Here is a 17177-nt window from a genome sequence, read left to right as displayed (position 1 = left end):
CACACCCACCTGCTGCTGGTGCCAATCAGAAGACGGGGACACAACATGTTTTTTGGGGATGTGTTAAGATCCAAGAATTTGGTTGAGGTTTCAGAGCTTTTTGTGTGAGGTATTGGACACAATGTTTGGGGGGAGGGTTTTAATGTGAATAATTGATTCTGTATTTTATGTCGTGTTTGTATGTTTTATGATTGGAATCAATAAAAAATAGTTAATAACAAAAACTGATTAAAGGAATACTCCGGGTTCAATACAAGTTAAGCTCAAATGACAGCATTTGTTGCATAATGTTGATTAACACAAAAAATAATTTCAAGTCATCCTTCCTTTTCTTTAAAAAAAGCAAAAATCGAAGTCACAGTGAGACACTTACAATGGAAGGAAATGTGGCCAATTTATGGAGGGTTTAAAGGCAGAAATGTGAAGCTTATAATTTTATAAAAGTACTTACTTTAATTCTTCTGTTAAAACTCGTATTATTTGAGCTGTAAAGTTGTTTAAATCATCATTAAAATGTTATGTAATCTGATTTATTTAACTAGACAAATAAGTTTTCATTAAAGAAAATAATTTGTATGGGTTTGATCAAGAAGAAATAGATCCTTGTGGTAACAATTGCAAGTTACCACTTTTTTATAGTGTAGCCCAGGTACACACACACACCCACACACACACACAACAGTATGTACAGTGTAGAAGTTGAGATAGAGGCAGCAGTTGGGCATGGCTCACCTCCTGCATTGAAATTCTGACAAATTCTCAGATTGCACCCAAATTGAAAGCACACTGGTTAGTGGGTGGTAATCACTTAAAAAATCTAGATGAGTGACCAACAGCATAGCCAAAATAAAACCTCATGATGATACCAGCATCGCCACATACAGCACCCACACATATTCAGCAGTTCTGCATTTAAACAATCTGTAATAAACCATCGGCCTGTTATGATAGTAATGTGTGTATTTGTGTATGAGTCAGCGTATGCTTGCAGTGTGGCCTGAGGCAGGACTCATCCCTGCCCTGCTCCGCTGTGTATACACGTAGGCTTAATGACACACAGGAATGTTAATCAGACTCTGTCTAAACACCACAGCATGTACACAGATGTGTATGAAATGATTATGCTGTGGACTGTCACATTTGCAGACAGTGGGGACAGGAAACATGTAGCAGGCTGAGGGATGCAGTGTGTATTTGTTTGTTTGTAGGACCAGTGTGTGAGCAAAACCACAGGACTGTATTGTGGAGTGCTTCACTGGTTGTGTGTAATTGTGTTTGTTTGTGTTACTAAAAGGGAGAGATCCGCTTTGGTTTCAACCCCTGAAATCCCCAGGACTTGAGAGAAAGCCTTTACTTACATTCCCAAACACTCATCTTTTTCAGTGGACACATGAGTCATACAGATGATCACATAAGTGCACACATATAATCTGCGTTAACATGCAGTCCTCTTAAAGCTACAACCAGGAAAAGGAACCTAAATGTATAACCTGGTCTCCTAGAAACACGTTACTATACCAACATTTTTCAAAAATGATTTTTACTTGTAAAATGGAGGTTTCTTGGTGAAATGAACACTATAGATGCACAAAAAACAATGACTTTTATTTCCTTTCACACAAATCACGAGTATAACGACAGATGATTAAATCTAAATCCTCAAACAATGCTATCTTGTGACATCTAAATGCTTTTACTATAGCGCATGACTTCTAAGACAATATATTTTAACATTAGCATTACATAATCATATACATTTACAATCGTATTTTAGCCTGATCAAAACTTATAGAGCATTGCACTTGACTGGGGTACAAGTGTCTATGTAGGAGATGCTTTAGTACACTCAATAAACTGCTTTTGTGAGGTAACAGCTCATCACTTAATTAATTGACCACATGTCCGCTAATCTTCAACATGTTATACACTAAACAGTCCTTTTGGAGTGAAATATGTGTGGAGATTAATATGATAAAATTGCTGGTATCTGCAAACGGTGACTTATTCTCATAACACACTAGTTGACCGACCATTACGCTGTCTCTAATGTTAAAAACACGGAAGTTGTTATCTCGGTATAGAAGGTCTCTGAATTAACTACATGTCATCAGGCATTAGATAGCCAGCTAGGCTGTGCATGGGGTCCTATAGGTTGCCATGGATATGCACGTATGTTGTTTGACACCTGAGTGCAAAATTATGAGCGAAGGTCTGAGCATGGTCTTGTATTCAAACTGATCAGACTGAATAAACATGAACCAATATGTTATCTTCTCATAAGCACCTATTTATTTGAACTGTGCAGCAATAGGTAGGCATATGTCATGCTGTAAAATAGCTAAAAGTTAACATACAGTAACTGTCTGAACATATTTTAGTGTAGCCTGGACTACCTGTAGCTGCTGTCAGTTCCCCCTACTTTTGCAGCTGCTTGTACAGATGATTACAGGCGGACACATGAACTAGCGTGCAGGATGGGAATGCATTCTGATGTCATTGTACTCCAAATTAAAACGCTTTTGTAACTATTGCATTCTTGAAGGAGTGACCAGCAACCAGGTCAGATGTCCAAACACAAAAAGTTGTTCTGATCATGTTGAAAATCACTAACTAGCTCTAGCAGGTGTCTTTTTTAGATAATTAAACATAGCACTAGTATCTCTGTTATATTTGAAGTCCACTTTGTATATATTGGAGGTTAGAGATGCATCTGTGTCATCTTTATCAAATTATATTTGAGCCACTTAACATTTTCATTGCAGAGCCATCGGCCACCACACCCGCTGGCAAATTTGTGAAATGGAGGATGGCAGGGGAAGAGTCATTTATATTTATGAGAAAAGTGATAACAGATTGGACGATTCTGTTATATTCATCAGGAAAACGTTACCTGCTTGGTCAGAGAAACTATAACCCAACACCTAACAAATCAGGTAGAGCGTTTATCAGTTATTCCATCAATGTGCACTACCCGGATGGCTTTCATGGTTGTGCACTGTCTCCACGTTTATATTTGCGTGTCTCCTGCTGAACGCATTAATATGTGCTCTAAAATATGGAATAGCCTTTCTGTGGACCCCCAACTCCGGGCCCCCCTCATACCCAGGCCCGGGCCAAAAAGTCCAGTTGTACCCCCTTATCGGCAGCCCGGGAATATGGGATACTGATAATTCACCATATTTGTCCAGAAAATCACTGTGAAATAGTAGCCATTTGTATATTATATATATATATATATATATATAATCTTCCAAGAAAGGTTGAGGAATACTAAAGAGGTGTGGGCATAACTCCAAAAAAATGGATGAGGCACACAGGGTAGAATAAGGTCCTGCATCACTAAAGACTCGAGGTATGCATTTAAGTTGTCAACTGGCTTTAAGTTTCACACAGTGGACATTTCACCTTGGAACTGCCACAACACAGTATGTGTATAAAGCAACGTACTATAATTTTGCAAAAATGTCACCACTGTCACATAATTTTCATGAGATTAGGCTCAAAATGTCTTCTGGTTTAGAATAGAGAGTGAAAGGCCTCTGGTAGAAGGGACAAGAGCATCTCTTTTATTATTACTTGATTTTCGCTCGGGACGCCTTCCAAGGCAATACAAATGGTGGAGCAGAGGATTATGAACCATTTCTTCTGTTTCCAAAACACACAGAGGCTAAATCAAAGAAAGAGGCGGAAGGCAGATCCACAATGCTCGGCGCATAAGCTCTGGCTCAGTCCTGCGGCAATCGTCCCTAATGAAAACTCCCAAGACCAAGTTCCCTCAAAAAACAACCTGACAGTTCACAGACAGACTGGGCTCTGCCCTAAAACTCACAATGGCTCTCTGTTATATTCCAAGCCTGTATTCAGGCCCACAGCCTGGCCACCAGCACAAAACTGTTGACACCCATGGAATAAAATTCCCATTACCTCACAGCTGAATCCATCACTGTTTTTTAAGGAGAACCTTTTTAACTGCTCAGCCCTGTTGGGACTCCACCCACCTCTGAACCGAGCTGCTGTCATAATGTTTGGATGGGCCAGCTGCTCTCGCCATCCAAGCGAATTGCATTAAAAACTGAAGAGGACACATAGCGAACATAAGCCTCTGTTTACCAATGCGCAGCCGTGCCGATGGTTTTCGTGCAAACAAAGTCTCAGAGTGATCAGCGTGAGTATTGCTTATGGCAAACACTCCATGCTCCCAAACAAAGTTTAGACAATGATCTGTGCACAGACACGGTGTATCCTCACGACATTTCGCTTATAGATAGCATTGATGTATTCAAGTGGATGAGTGGACTTAGTTTTCTCCAAATCCAAGGGATCCCTGCCAAAACATGCAGGGCTATAACATAAGAAAGCTCTTGGAAGAGAAATGGGGCAAGATGCCTCTGTTGTAAATTAGGGATAAACTTTCCCGTGCAGTGTGTAGGCAGGGGCCTCGCCGGCCAGTCTCCTGAGGCCATGCACCTGGGCTTCATCTCTCCAAGTCTGAGGCCGACAGCACTCAGGGGGAGATGCTCTGGATGGGATGCTTGCTGAAATTCATAATATTTGTGATGCTGCCAAACCAAATGCACCCAGTAAAAGTCAAGCAGGTGGAGCAACACAGAAGCCCTCCTTTTTCTAAAGGCTGTATGAGCCACAAAATGGAATACAAAACAAATATAATGTGAAACCTATTAAAGAAATATCTTATAAAATATTTGTGTACATTTGATTGATGTTCTCAGTGTGGTTCAAGTGCCATGGCACAGCAAAAACAATGACTTCAAGCATGTGGAATAAAGAATTTAACAAAACTAAACAACTTTGGCTCAATTTCTAGCATGACTAGTCATGCATTAAACAGTTTCAAATCCTTCCAAACATTTTACTGTTGTGGTACAATTAATAACAGTTTTTTTCTAAATAGTTCGGTAACAATTTATTGGTCAGTTGCTTGGCACCTCGTAAATACTGTAAAAACAAATATATACACTGCTCTCAGAAGTCTTGGGGGCAATTTTCAACTAGATTAAGCTGATTTTGTTTAGAAGTCATTAATGCAATCTGCCATCAGGCATAGTCAGAACATTCCAACTACTCTGAGTTAGTTATTGATATTGATTCAAATGTCTCATAGTCATGCTTCATAAGGCTGACACTCTCTTGCATTGCACAGTTTGGACTTTCCACTACTAACATCATTGCAAATCACTCAAGTCATTCAAGTCACATTAATGTCACATATAATGTGATGAAAACATAACAAAATTATTTCAATATTTGACAATATTGCAATGTGTTAATCATCTCACATCATAAAGAAAGACTTAGACATGGTTCCAACTTAATGGTTTAAAACAAAATAATAATTATCTGTCTGCACAAAGCCTGACATCACCACTAAGGGAATGACAGCTAAATTAAAATACCAGAATTAGCCAAGGAATTTAAATGAATACAAAAGGTGGTGGACTTACTTTCCCTGAGGTAATTGAGATGTGAGAGCAGAACCTCCGCGTTATACACGCTGGTAAGTCTCAAGAAGTCCTCTTTGCTCATTTTGCAAAGTTCTTTTCCATCTGTGTTATGGAACATAGCTGTGTCGATCTCCTGAAGACCATACTCCTTAATGGCCCAGTCTAACCATTGACGCACGTGTTCTGGAGACCAGAGAGATGGGTCTGAAAAGGCAAATGCAAAAATAAAGAGGTAACTTAGCTGGAGACTCTGGGTTAGATAGATTCCAAATCTTTTTCATTGGTTTAAAGGAATAGTTCACACAAAAATTAAAATTCTCTGATAATATATTCATCCTCATTCCATCCCAAATGTGACTTTTTTCTTCAGCTGATCACAAACAAAGATTTTTAGAAGAATATTTCAATTCTGTAGGTCTATACAATGCAAGTGAACCAGTGACCAGACCTTTCATGCTCCAAAAACCTCATAAAGGCAGCATAAAAGTAATCCATATGACTCCAGTCATAGGTGTGGGTGAGAATAAAAGATCAATATTTAAGTGCTTTTTTACTCACCCAAAGTGATTGCATCGCTTCAGAAGAGAAATATTAAACCACTGGAGTCATATTGGGATGGCATGAAAGTTACTGATGAGAGAATTTTCATTTTTGGGTGAACTATTCCTTTAACTGTGTGGGAACATTACAATAGCACCACAACCATTGTTGTCTGACCAGTCATGGTAGAGAATTTAAATCAATTATGTAGTCATTTACAAAAACATTTGGTACTTTCATAGAAACAGAGTAATATGGATTAAAGGTAAAGTGTGTAATTTTTATGTCTCTAAACATTCAGTACACAAGCCCACAGAGGAAGTATTATTACTCCTAATTGTATTCACATAAATTTCAAACAATAATAACAGTTTGCGGACATGCAGCTCTTTTTCTAAAGTGTGTTAAGAAGAACTGAGGATACCTGCAGGGACAATAACTCTCCTCTCGTTGGTTGTCATGTTTGGGGGTGGTGCATTCTTCTCATCCATGTAGCCAGTATAGTTCATCTGAGATGTGTCGGTCCCACCCACCATCTTATTGCATTTACCCACACTACAGTCCACTGGGGACTCTCGGCTGGGTAAACAAGGAGAAAGAGAAAATGAGAAAGAGACTTACATAGAGAAATAAACAAGGATAGATATAATTTATGAAAAGCAGAGACAGAGAGAGGCCACAGAATAATGACTAATAACCACTAACCAATGTAGGATAATTGTGTCAACAAATGATAACAGATATTAGAATTTTAAATGCCACTGGTTGAAGTCTTGGTGCTGTACCTGGATCCATTGATGTGGTCATATTCTCGTTTGACATTAACTCGGACAGGTTGGTTGATCCACTCCTGCTGAGGAGGAATAGGGTTGATCTTGTGTGGTTGGCCGTAATCCTGCGCACCAGACGCAGTCATGTCTGTCTTGGGTAAGGGTGCAGCAGCAGCGTAAGGAGGCTCAAACAGAGACTGGTCTTCACTCACCACTGACAGTGCCTCCTGGAGGGTTGTAGGCAGAAACTGTATCACTGCTTGTCATTATAGCACTGTGCAATTGACTAATTTCACTACATCATGTGTAATTAATATTAAAGAATTAGTTCACCCAAAATTTAAAATACTCTCATCAATTAATCCCCCTCATGCCATCCCAGATGTGTATGTCTTTCATTCTTCTGCAGAACACAAACAAAGATTTTTTTAGAAGAATATCTCTGTAGGTCCATACAACACAAGTGAATGGTGATAAGGCTTTTGAAGCTCCAAAAAGCAAATAAATTCAGAAAATATAATCCATCAGACTCCAGTGTTTTAATCAACATCTTCTGAAGCGATCCATTTAGTTTTGGTTCAGAACAGACCAAAATATAACTCCTTTTGCACTGTACATCTTGACAACAGTCTCCTTGGCGATCATGATTTCAAGCTCTATTGCACTTCCTAGCACCATCTAGCGCTCTGCTCATGCGTCAAGCACTAGGAAGTGTAATCGAGCTTGAAATCACGATCGTGCCTAGAGATTGCAATGGCAAGATGTACAGTTATATTTTGGTCTGTTCTCATCCAAAACCAATTAGATTGCTTCAGAAGACATTGATTAAACAACTGGAGTTGTATGGATTACTTTTATGCTGACTTTATCTACTTATTGGAGCTTCAAAGGCCTGATCACCATTTACTTTCATTTTATGGACCTTTAGAGCTGAGATATTCTACTTAAAATCTTTGTTTGTGTTCAGCAGAAGAAAGAAAGTCATACACATCTTAGATAGCATGAAGTTGAGTAAATGATGAGAGAATTTTCATTTTTGGGTGAACTATCCCTTTAAGTCACACATATTTGTCAATTGTCTAGTTTCTTGTTAAAGAGCTGTTTGGGAACATTGATAATTGATGCAAATGAAGAAATGTAATTGACTGCTGACAATTTGAAAAAATTCTTAAAGTCAATATGAAGCATGAAAACCCAGTCACAACCCATTTGACTTAATCTGACACATTTCCATGTGAAACAGAATATTCAAGGAGGAAAAATGGTAGGGCAGGGTTTAATTTTATCCAACAGGATTTGATTGGATTGTGAAAGGTGGGCATTACTACATACCAGAATGGAGACAGGTTGGAGGTGAGGGGTTTAAAAAGAAAGGGGAATTTGATGATCTGTGATGTCAGCCTATAAAGCAATGTTTTGTGTGTGTGTGTGTGTGTGTGTGTGTGTGTGTGTGTGTGTGTGTGTGTGTGTGTGTGTGTGTGTGTGTGTGTGTGTTTGTAGAGGTGGAGTAAGATATAACTTTAAAAAAAAGATTAAATAAGACAACTTCTTTTTTTTTTATTTGAAAGTAAACTGGTTGAATTTTGATTTCATGTTGACTTCAACCATTTATATACAAGGTTGCATAGAAAAAATATAAAATAAAAAATAAGCTAAGATAAAAATAAGAAATAGGTTTGAGGGTCAACTCTCTAAGCACAACTATTAAACAGTTATTACAGTTATCTTCACATTCACCTTTAAACCTTTTCTTTTCAAAAAGAGAATTTCAAAACATGACTGCCAGTGTGTAAAATAAAAACTTGGCTCATCTTTTTTATCCTGTTCATGACTCACATGTGAGACAGAGCAGAGGCAAAAAATCTTTCCAAGGTCACTTCTACATTTGCTCTCATTGCAGGCGCTCAGCTGGGGTGATGTAGTTTTATTAAAGAAAACAAACGCAGCAGACAGGCCCCTCTGGAGAGAGCAGCGTTTACACGTGCATACGATCGTCTCCATGTTCTTTTCCCCATTCACTGCTCAAATATTCACATTTCATTTAAATATTTATTTGGTTTCTCTCTTTCTTTATTTTTTTTTTTTCTTGAACCACAAGAATCAATATGATTATCTGTTTTTCTTTTTATATGCTCTGCAAATATAAGTTTATGAATTACACCTGTGAGTCCCTTTCACTGAATTGTATACACAGTGAATGCATAGATTCACTATTCACATTATTGGAAATGAAAAAATAAAAAATAAAGAAATAAGCAAGGCTAATAGATGCTCAGCAGCAAAGTACAAATTTGATAGAGTGGATTTTGCATATTACATTACAAATTGTAATGCAGCTATTCAGTACATCTGAAAAATACAAAATAACTCCATGAAATGGAAAGGGGATCCTGGTATGCTCCATCAGTATTTAGTTGTACTTTTTTTTTTTCTTTTGGCTTTCTGAACTTTCATGACAGTCGTCATCAATTTGATCAGTGGACCGTGGACAGTATCGGGACAACCCACACCAACAGGACTGTGGCATGATTAGTATGGCAGAGTTGAGGAATGCCTTTATAGTGCCAGATAAGGCCAGAGCTGCTATTATGACTGTTACACGTTACTTACACGCAGACATATCAGCCTCCACCATATAATTCATGATTGGCAGTAAGACTTTCCCAAGATTACAGAGGGTTTTAAAAATAGGAAAATCTAATTCCACACTAACACTCGCACAGGCAAAATCATCTGTGAAACAGAGTGCTAAGCAATGGTCAGCATAACTACAAGAGCAGAGCCAAGCTTCTTGTTACAATAAGATTAAAATACTCACAAAGGTGCCATTTTCCTTAGGCCATAAATTGGCCGTGCCTGCATGGCTCACTTGAACCATAAAGAAACACAAGGTTACACTGGTTTGTGTTGTAGATTTATGGTGAGGAATACCAACAACCAATCTTTGCACAGCTGAACTTATTACATAAATAATTAATGGAAGCATTTGTGCTACCATATCTTATAATCTCAAAAAAAAAAAAAATAAATAAATAAAAAATAAAATGTTTTGAACATTTAACATGAGAAATTGAATAATCATTTTTCTTACTGCATGACTTGTTTATGTTAAGGACTAATTAATACAGGATAACTGCCAGGAATTAGCATTGCTTGTCCAGTAAAAAATACATCATAACGTTGGGATGTACAGAACCCATTCAAAACAGTGCTATTTTATACACAGGGCATTCCTGTCTTTTGTTTCAGGAGGAAAGGGAAACCTGACAGGAAACCAGATTGTGTGGAACAGGAAATACCCGTGGATTGAGAACCCCCCCCCCCCCCCCCCATTGTTGAGTAACAGTGTATGGTTTAAAAGCAATCAAGAGAGTTATCTGTGTCAAATTCCAAAGTCATGATAGATTAATTATTCTAATATATTTAGGCTAATATTGTCAAAAATAGTATAATATTAATAATAATAATGACAATAATAACAATAACAAATATTATGACATTGTTGTTGTTGTTGTTGTTGTTGTTGTTGTTGTTAATAATAATAATAATAATAATAATAATAATAATAATAATAATAATAGGCAATAACTACAGTCCTCATCATCTGATAACATAACATAAGCACAACATTTTTATATTTCTGCTTATGATTTAAATACCATAAACCGAGAATTGTATCATGCTTTTGAGCGAGTTTTGCAGCATTAAAATAATCCCCTTTCTGATGTCCTCTGCAATTGAAACAGTCTATTTAACGTGATAAAATCTAACACAAGCATGGTGTGTATGGCCCCAAACATATTCCACACCCAAAACCACTTAGTATATGACTGCAAAAAAAACAAAAAACAAAAAAATAAAAAAAAAGAATAATAATAATAATAATAATAATAATAATAATAATAATCAGGAGTGTTTCAATTTGTGGACTCCTCCAGGAGTCAACAATCACGAGTCAATCAGTGATCATTGCCTTTATTTATTTATTTATTTATTTATTATTATTATTATTATTATGTGTGTGTGTGTGTGTGTGTGTGTGTGTGTGTGTGTGTGTGTCAGATCAGCGTTTTCACCCTATTTCACCCACATTATTATGTGGACAAAAGGATGATGTTGCTACATTTCTTGAATAACATATTCTATATTGCATGACTCTAACAATCGAAAATAAAAAAAAAGTGCACAATTATTTTAAGTAGCCTATGTATGGCATTAAGAGCGCAGTTTATATTTAAAGTGAAACACAATATAACGCAACAGAACCTATTCAAGATTGCTGTATAGTGCTTATTGTCAGCTATCAGAAGAAGAAAAGGTTGTGAAGTAACATTTTATTGTGGGTGGGCTCGGGTTTTGGACTATATGAATGGTTGGAAAACCTCGGCACGGTGCCACTGAATTGCGCAGCCAGCATAAAGCTTTATGATTTATCTAAACCACAGCACTGCATTCACACGCACGCCACAATATACGGAGAACCCTGAGCAACCCCATCAAGCGCTGGACTTTTGCTATTCTAATCTTAAAGTCGACTCGTAGCTAGTTTTCTTTCTTGCCAAAACAATTTTATTCCATCACAAACAGCGTGTCAATCTCTTGCGTTTGTTTCAAGTTGTTTTCTTCAAGCGTCCAAGTTCGTGCATATGTAGAGTCCGTCTGAATGCCTCGTATCCTCCGCGATAGTTTTTGACTTTCAGCAATGTTTCGACCAAAAGGAAAAGGAAACTTGGGAGGAAAACCGAAGGAAATCTCCGTTACCGCTATTCAGAGCGGCTGAAAAGCCTCAGACAGGCAGAACTACAGGCGTCTTACGTTCTCAAACTCTATCCATCTCAGAAAGAGCCCTCTCCACCACTCTTACCTTAATAGTTCCATCCATTTTGCGCAATTTTCAGTGGAGCCCGACAATATTCCAAACATGACACGCGTCTGAATTAATTCCAGCCCTCGATCTGTGGCGGAGAGACATAGACAGTTTCGCCGGATGGTTTTTTCCCTCTAAATTTGGGAAGTGAAGTCACTGCGCTTGAGAAGGAAGCCGTGCGTGTGTGTGTGTGTGTGTGTGTGTGTGTGTGTGTGTGTGTGGTGTGTGTGCGTGTGTGCGTGTGTGTGTGTGTGTGTCACTGGCCCTTCCTTCATTACGGCACCCAAAAGCAGGATACTTGTCCCGAGGAGATAAGACACCAAAACAATAGTGTTTCTTTCCTTTGTGCAAGTTTTGCCTGGAAATATTTACAGAATGCCTGCTAGCTCTTCACATAGGCTTATGTTTGGTAGAAACATTACATTAACGCATCGAACTTAGGTATAATACACATTTTGAAAGCAATTTTCAATTTGACTTGGATGTTTACAGTAATGCAAAACAATAAGAAAAGTCAAATAACAAACTAGACAAATAAAATAATAATAATAATAATAATAATAATAGTAATAATAATAATAATTAACATAGGCTAATGACTCAAACGGATTTATGAGTAAAACGTCACTAATAGCCGATTTAGGCAACACATTTTTTTTTATTTTATTTTTTACATTAATACAAACGGTTAGAGCCTTGCAGTGTATTAGACCTAATATACACATCTAATGAATCGGCGAATTCAATACCATAATATTAGGCTTGGTATTCCTCTGTTTAGGAAAAACGCGAGCTGGATCTATACCTATGGTGAAGAATGTGGAAAGTCTTTCCAAAATTCTGTAGTCTCTTTCAATCCTGAAATGGGCATCCATTAATAAAAGCAAAGCCCGCAGCGCCGAGTCAGTCTGCTCCACACGTGTGCGCCTGTTCTCCTGCGCACCTCTGAATGCACATGAATTGTATCTCCAGAAAGAGTGGCGCTCTGAGGATGTATGGACCATATAGCGAGGCTCTTACCTCTCCTGTTCAACATTTCTCAAAAATCAATAGCATATGGCCTCACATTTTTCATGTCCTCATGGGCGATGAGGGCAGTTGTGTCTATTATAGTCTACATTCCTAACGGACACATATTTTACTTGTAAAGGAATAAAACTTATTTACGCAGTATTATTTATTACGGTATTAACATAAATTCTGCATTGTCAAATACACTGTCATTTTTTTTTATTTATTTATTTATTTATTTTTTTGCCTAATTATTATGTGCTATTGTGTGTAATATTATACAGTCCTTGTAATTCCCTCTCTAGCCTTAAAGCGAGAGTAAATCTCCACCCCCTACAATTTTTCGGTGCACTCTGAAATAGCTCTCACCAGTTCCGGCGTGTTATTACCGAGCAAACTCCAGTCACAAAGCCAGCGCAGAACGTGACCAGACCCCCGGATCCTGAGACCCCCTGACCGATGGGGGCCATGCCTAGGGGAGCGAGACTGAGTCTGCGCCGGCTGGCTTGTTCTGTTTGCGACTTGGGGGTCTAGAGGGGGAGAGGCCCCCTTGAGAGCACCACATCTGGATCATGCTAGGGGTCAAGGCTTCTCCTGCCTGAGGCCTGCACAGTAATTAACGGAGACACCTTGTTTAACCATTTCGAGTCAGGGTCTTTCCTTTAATTCAAATAAACAGTGTTGACATATATTTCAGTGTTCTTCATTCTTGAATACCAGTGGAGAGAGTAGGATATCCAGATAAGACAAATAGAGGAAGGCGAGATTGCAAAAGAAGAGGAATTTAGAAGGGTTTTAGTCGGAGCTAACGGTTCATCCTTAGCAATTCACCATTACTTTATGGTTAAGTAATAGCTAGTTAGAATTTGGATAATCATATAAGGTTTTGGGACATGTGTATATGTACGTTGCAGTGGAGGGGTGGACATAATTTTCACAGAGCGTGGGACCTGATAGCTGAAACATATGTTTCCCTAGAGGGGCCACGTAGACTCCACCATTCTTTTAATTAAAACACCATTATCTCTGAGCGCATGACGAGACGGAGATCTGGCAGAGAGGGGTCACTAATCACAGTATAATTATGTTTTATGGTCTCCATCTCGATTATTATAAATGAGACGTCTCTTTACCTGAAGTTGAATAATATATCAGATAAATAGTGAACACAGGAATAATTTTATGCAAAGTAGCCTATACCGCAATGTCGAGTCAAGAGTTTGTGCTGGATATAAATCATGTAACTTGCAAGAACTTTGCTGACAACAGTTTTATCATGCTCTGGTAGCTGAACATTCACCATTTAGATATTTAGCATGTTGTTCCTAGATATGTTTATCACTCTCAAGATGTCAAAACTAAATTAATTGTCTTTTTTTTTTTTTTTTTTTTTTTTTTGTTATGGAGTGAACATCTTTGTGAGGTGCATCATTAAACCTAGAAAAATCATTCTCTTTTCCTGCATGGCACTTGCCCAGGTCATTATGAGTCCAGCGGTAACAAACATTTTGGAAGGCCAATAAACAGATGCATGTTGGTTTATGTAGGGAGCCACAGAACATCTGGCTCAACGCTAAAGCTTGACAGCCAGGCATTTCTCCCAACCACGACCTGTGGGAAGCCAGTGGCCCAAAGCTACTGGAAAAACCCTAAAGTGCTGGAGCAAGACAAACGCAGAGTAGACCAGAGGCTTCCTCGACTTAAAAAATGAAGAAAAAAACGGTGTGGGAACAACGTGGTAAACTGACTTTTACATAACGACAACAGGTCTAGAAATTTACATCTATTGAAGTCTACAGCTATGGCTTATATGTGATAATGGTGTTGAAAGATCTTGAGGGCATTTGAATTATGAGTTTTGTGACAAACATTCGAGATATATTAATCAAGAGGCCATCCTGATAGGGATCATGCTTCTCTGGTTGCACAAGACCATCACAAGTCCTTCCCTCTCATGCGCTGAGAAAGACATGCACCTCTAAAAAATGGAGACTGCAGCACACACCACCACACTGTCTGGCCTCCTGCTCCAGGCCATTATTAATTTGAGATTTATTTTCATTGGAGAGCTCCAGTCTCACCCAGTCTTAACCAAACAAAAGCACTTGCTGGACTGTGGCTTCGCTTGAATGAAGCTGACGATTTCTCTGAAACTGGTCTTTTTGAGGCGTGCTGAGGTAAATCCCTTTCCCGCTCATATTCTGCCCAATAGCTACAATGCTCAAAAATGATATTTATGTGAAACATATTTGTTAAATAACCCTGAATATAACCCCAACAAATAACTCAAAATGGGGCCTTTCACCTGAAAGACCTTGCATATATTTTATACCAAAAACTATAGAAATACAAGGACCATGCATTGTTTGGGTTGTGGTCAGACACACATCAAGGGTGACATTAAATAAATAAATACACACACACACACATACATGCATACATAAATCTTGCTCTTGCTTGCATTTTATCTTTGTACATAGTGCAAATCCAATGCCATGCACTGAACTTCAGTTCTTGTAGAGAAAGCTGGATTTCAAAGAGGTTTTCCCCTCAACATTCCTCCACTGCTAATGTCTCGAAACAAATCAAGGACTGTTCGTGGGACTGTGAAACTCAGCCCCTCTCTGGAGGAACACAAACTATAGCGTCTGCATGAAAAGCTCCCTTATGCAGAGGGGCAATAAGTCTCCATAACATAACAACTCGGCTCTGCAAAGTATGCTGATTGTAAAGATATAATGATTGACTTTAGTAGGCACAATACTTCATTTTCATGGCTCTGTCTGTAAGCAGTGCACTAAGCCTTTTGATACAGTAAAGTTATTGCAGTGGCACTTTGCCATAAATAACCCTCCAAATATGCCAGTGTGCCTTTCAGTCTCTAAAAGAATGAACAGTGACAATACTGCATAGAGGCATACAAACCCATGTTAGCACCAGAAAGTGAGCAAACCAGTATGATTAGTGGCATAATCAATGTGCATAAACTTCAGTCTGTATGGGTTCATCATTGGCATACAGCAGACCCAAATCCATATGCAGAGATTTTTTAGACCAAATTTGAATGGCTGTAAATGTTCTATACAGAAACATTCCTATGCAAGGTTGGTTAGGTTTAGTTATTGCAAAAACAGATGTCAGCCATTTGCAATGTTTACATTCTTTAAGAGCATGCAGAGAGAGAGAGAGAGAGAGAGAGAGAGAGAGAGAGAGAGAGAGAGAGAGAGAGAGAGAGAGAGAGAGAGAGAGAATAATGTGCAATAACAACATTCAAGAAAGTCAGAGATGGCCGAATTCTGAGTTCAATGGCCATATATATATATATATATATATATATATATATATATATATATATATATATATATATATATATATATATATATATCAGTTAAACTTTACATCAAAGTAAACGTCCATGAACTTGGATAGCATTTATAATTCATCTTGGAAAATATAGTTAAATATAACGAGAGTGGAATCCGGGACAAGTCATTTATTTCGTCATCAAGGAAAGTAAGAAGTTCCAGTGTTTCCTCCGACATTACCTGCTCATAGTGACGATGTTGTCTTACCTTGACGTAAGACGAAGTGTCAGGGACGGTCTGAAACATTTTCATTGGACAGAGAGCCCGGAAATGTGTGATGTTCACTTCACGGCACTTTAAAATAAATAAATAAATAAATAAATAAGATTCCACAGGTCATCAAAGAGGTAATTAGACTTTACCCAGTGCAGTAATAAATAATTAATAAAATAACAACAACAACAAATACTATTAATACTATTACTAATAATAATAATAATAATAATAATAATAATAATAAGAAGAAGAAGAAGAAGAAGAAGAAGAATAGCCTAATAATTACGATTATAATGATGATGATGATGATGATGATTATTATTATTATTATTATTATAGAATCTGGAGCACCTAACTGACACTTCTATTAGGAACTTGTAATAAGAACTGCATCCTCGCCCCCCAAAAATAGTCTTAAAGTTTTAAAACTTAACTTGATTTTAGCCTTCATATTAAATTTGTGATACAATTTAAAAAATGAAACAAGTCCTAACATTTTCAGTACGACTGATAGGTTAGCAGCAACGAATCTCTTCCTTATTTTATTTCGTTCGGTGTTCAGCATTCATTAGTTTCTACGCCGTTTCACAGATCTGCACAAAGCTATTTAAATTATTTATTTTCAAAAAAAAAAAAAAAAAGAATAAATAAAAAAAATAAAATAAAATTCTGAATTACTCGGATTAACATCAGTACATAAATAAATAAACGTGCCATTTCCTCTCGAAATGTATTTGCTTCTCGGATTCTAAGAAATATATTTCCTTATGCCCTATAGTGATATTTTCTTTTCGACAAAAAGCAGTTTTTTCGTTATCAGGGTTTGCTTATCTGCGTTCTTTGTGTATATAATGAACCTTGTTATGTGTTATGAGTGCATACACTATAAAACTGACGCAAAATAAATTAATAAATAAAAAATCAACAAAGCAGCAGCTATTGTGAG

At 37.6% G+C, this 17177-nt stretch overlaps 1 protein-coding gene across 7 annotated transcripts in view; it reads right to left on the bottom strand.

Annotated features, from left to right (window-relative positions):
- Positions 1-17177, bottom strand: part of LOC127455943 (Friend leukemia integration 1 transcription factor-like) — a 37777-nt gene that overhangs the window by 18649 nt on the left and 1951 nt on the right. For 2 of the 7 annotated variants that reach the window (XM_051724134.1, XM_051724136.1), the window contains exons 2-5: positions 16196-16309; positions 6788-6999; positions 6427-6581; positions 5463-5666 (exon numbers count right to left, since the gene is read on the bottom strand). In XM_051724134.1, the coding sequence (XP_051580094.1) occupies positions 5463-5666; positions 6427-6581; positions 6788-6999; positions 16196-16267 (643 nt within the window). In that variant the 5' untranslated portion in view covers positions 16268-16309. Of the gene's footprint in view, positions 1-5462; positions 5667-6426; positions 6582-6787; positions 7000-11636; positions 15805-16195; positions 16310-17177 lie in introns of those variants that run through there. The other 5 variants (XM_051724135.1, XM_051724138.1, XM_051724137.1 and 2 more) reach the window with 4 other exon arrangements.

Source organism: Myxocyprinus asiaticus, chromosome 18, assembly GCF_019703515.2.
Source record: "Myxocyprinus asiaticus isolate MX2 ecotype Aquarium Trade chromosome 18, UBuf_Myxa_2, whole genome shotgun sequence".
NCBI classification, from domain to species: domain Eukaryota; kingdom Metazoa; phylum Chordata; class Actinopteri; order Cypriniformes; family Catostomidae; genus Myxocyprinus; species Myxocyprinus asiaticus.
The sequence above is the reverse complement of the archived record's forward strand: the minus strand, read 5'-3'. Positions and strand labels throughout refer to the sequence as shown.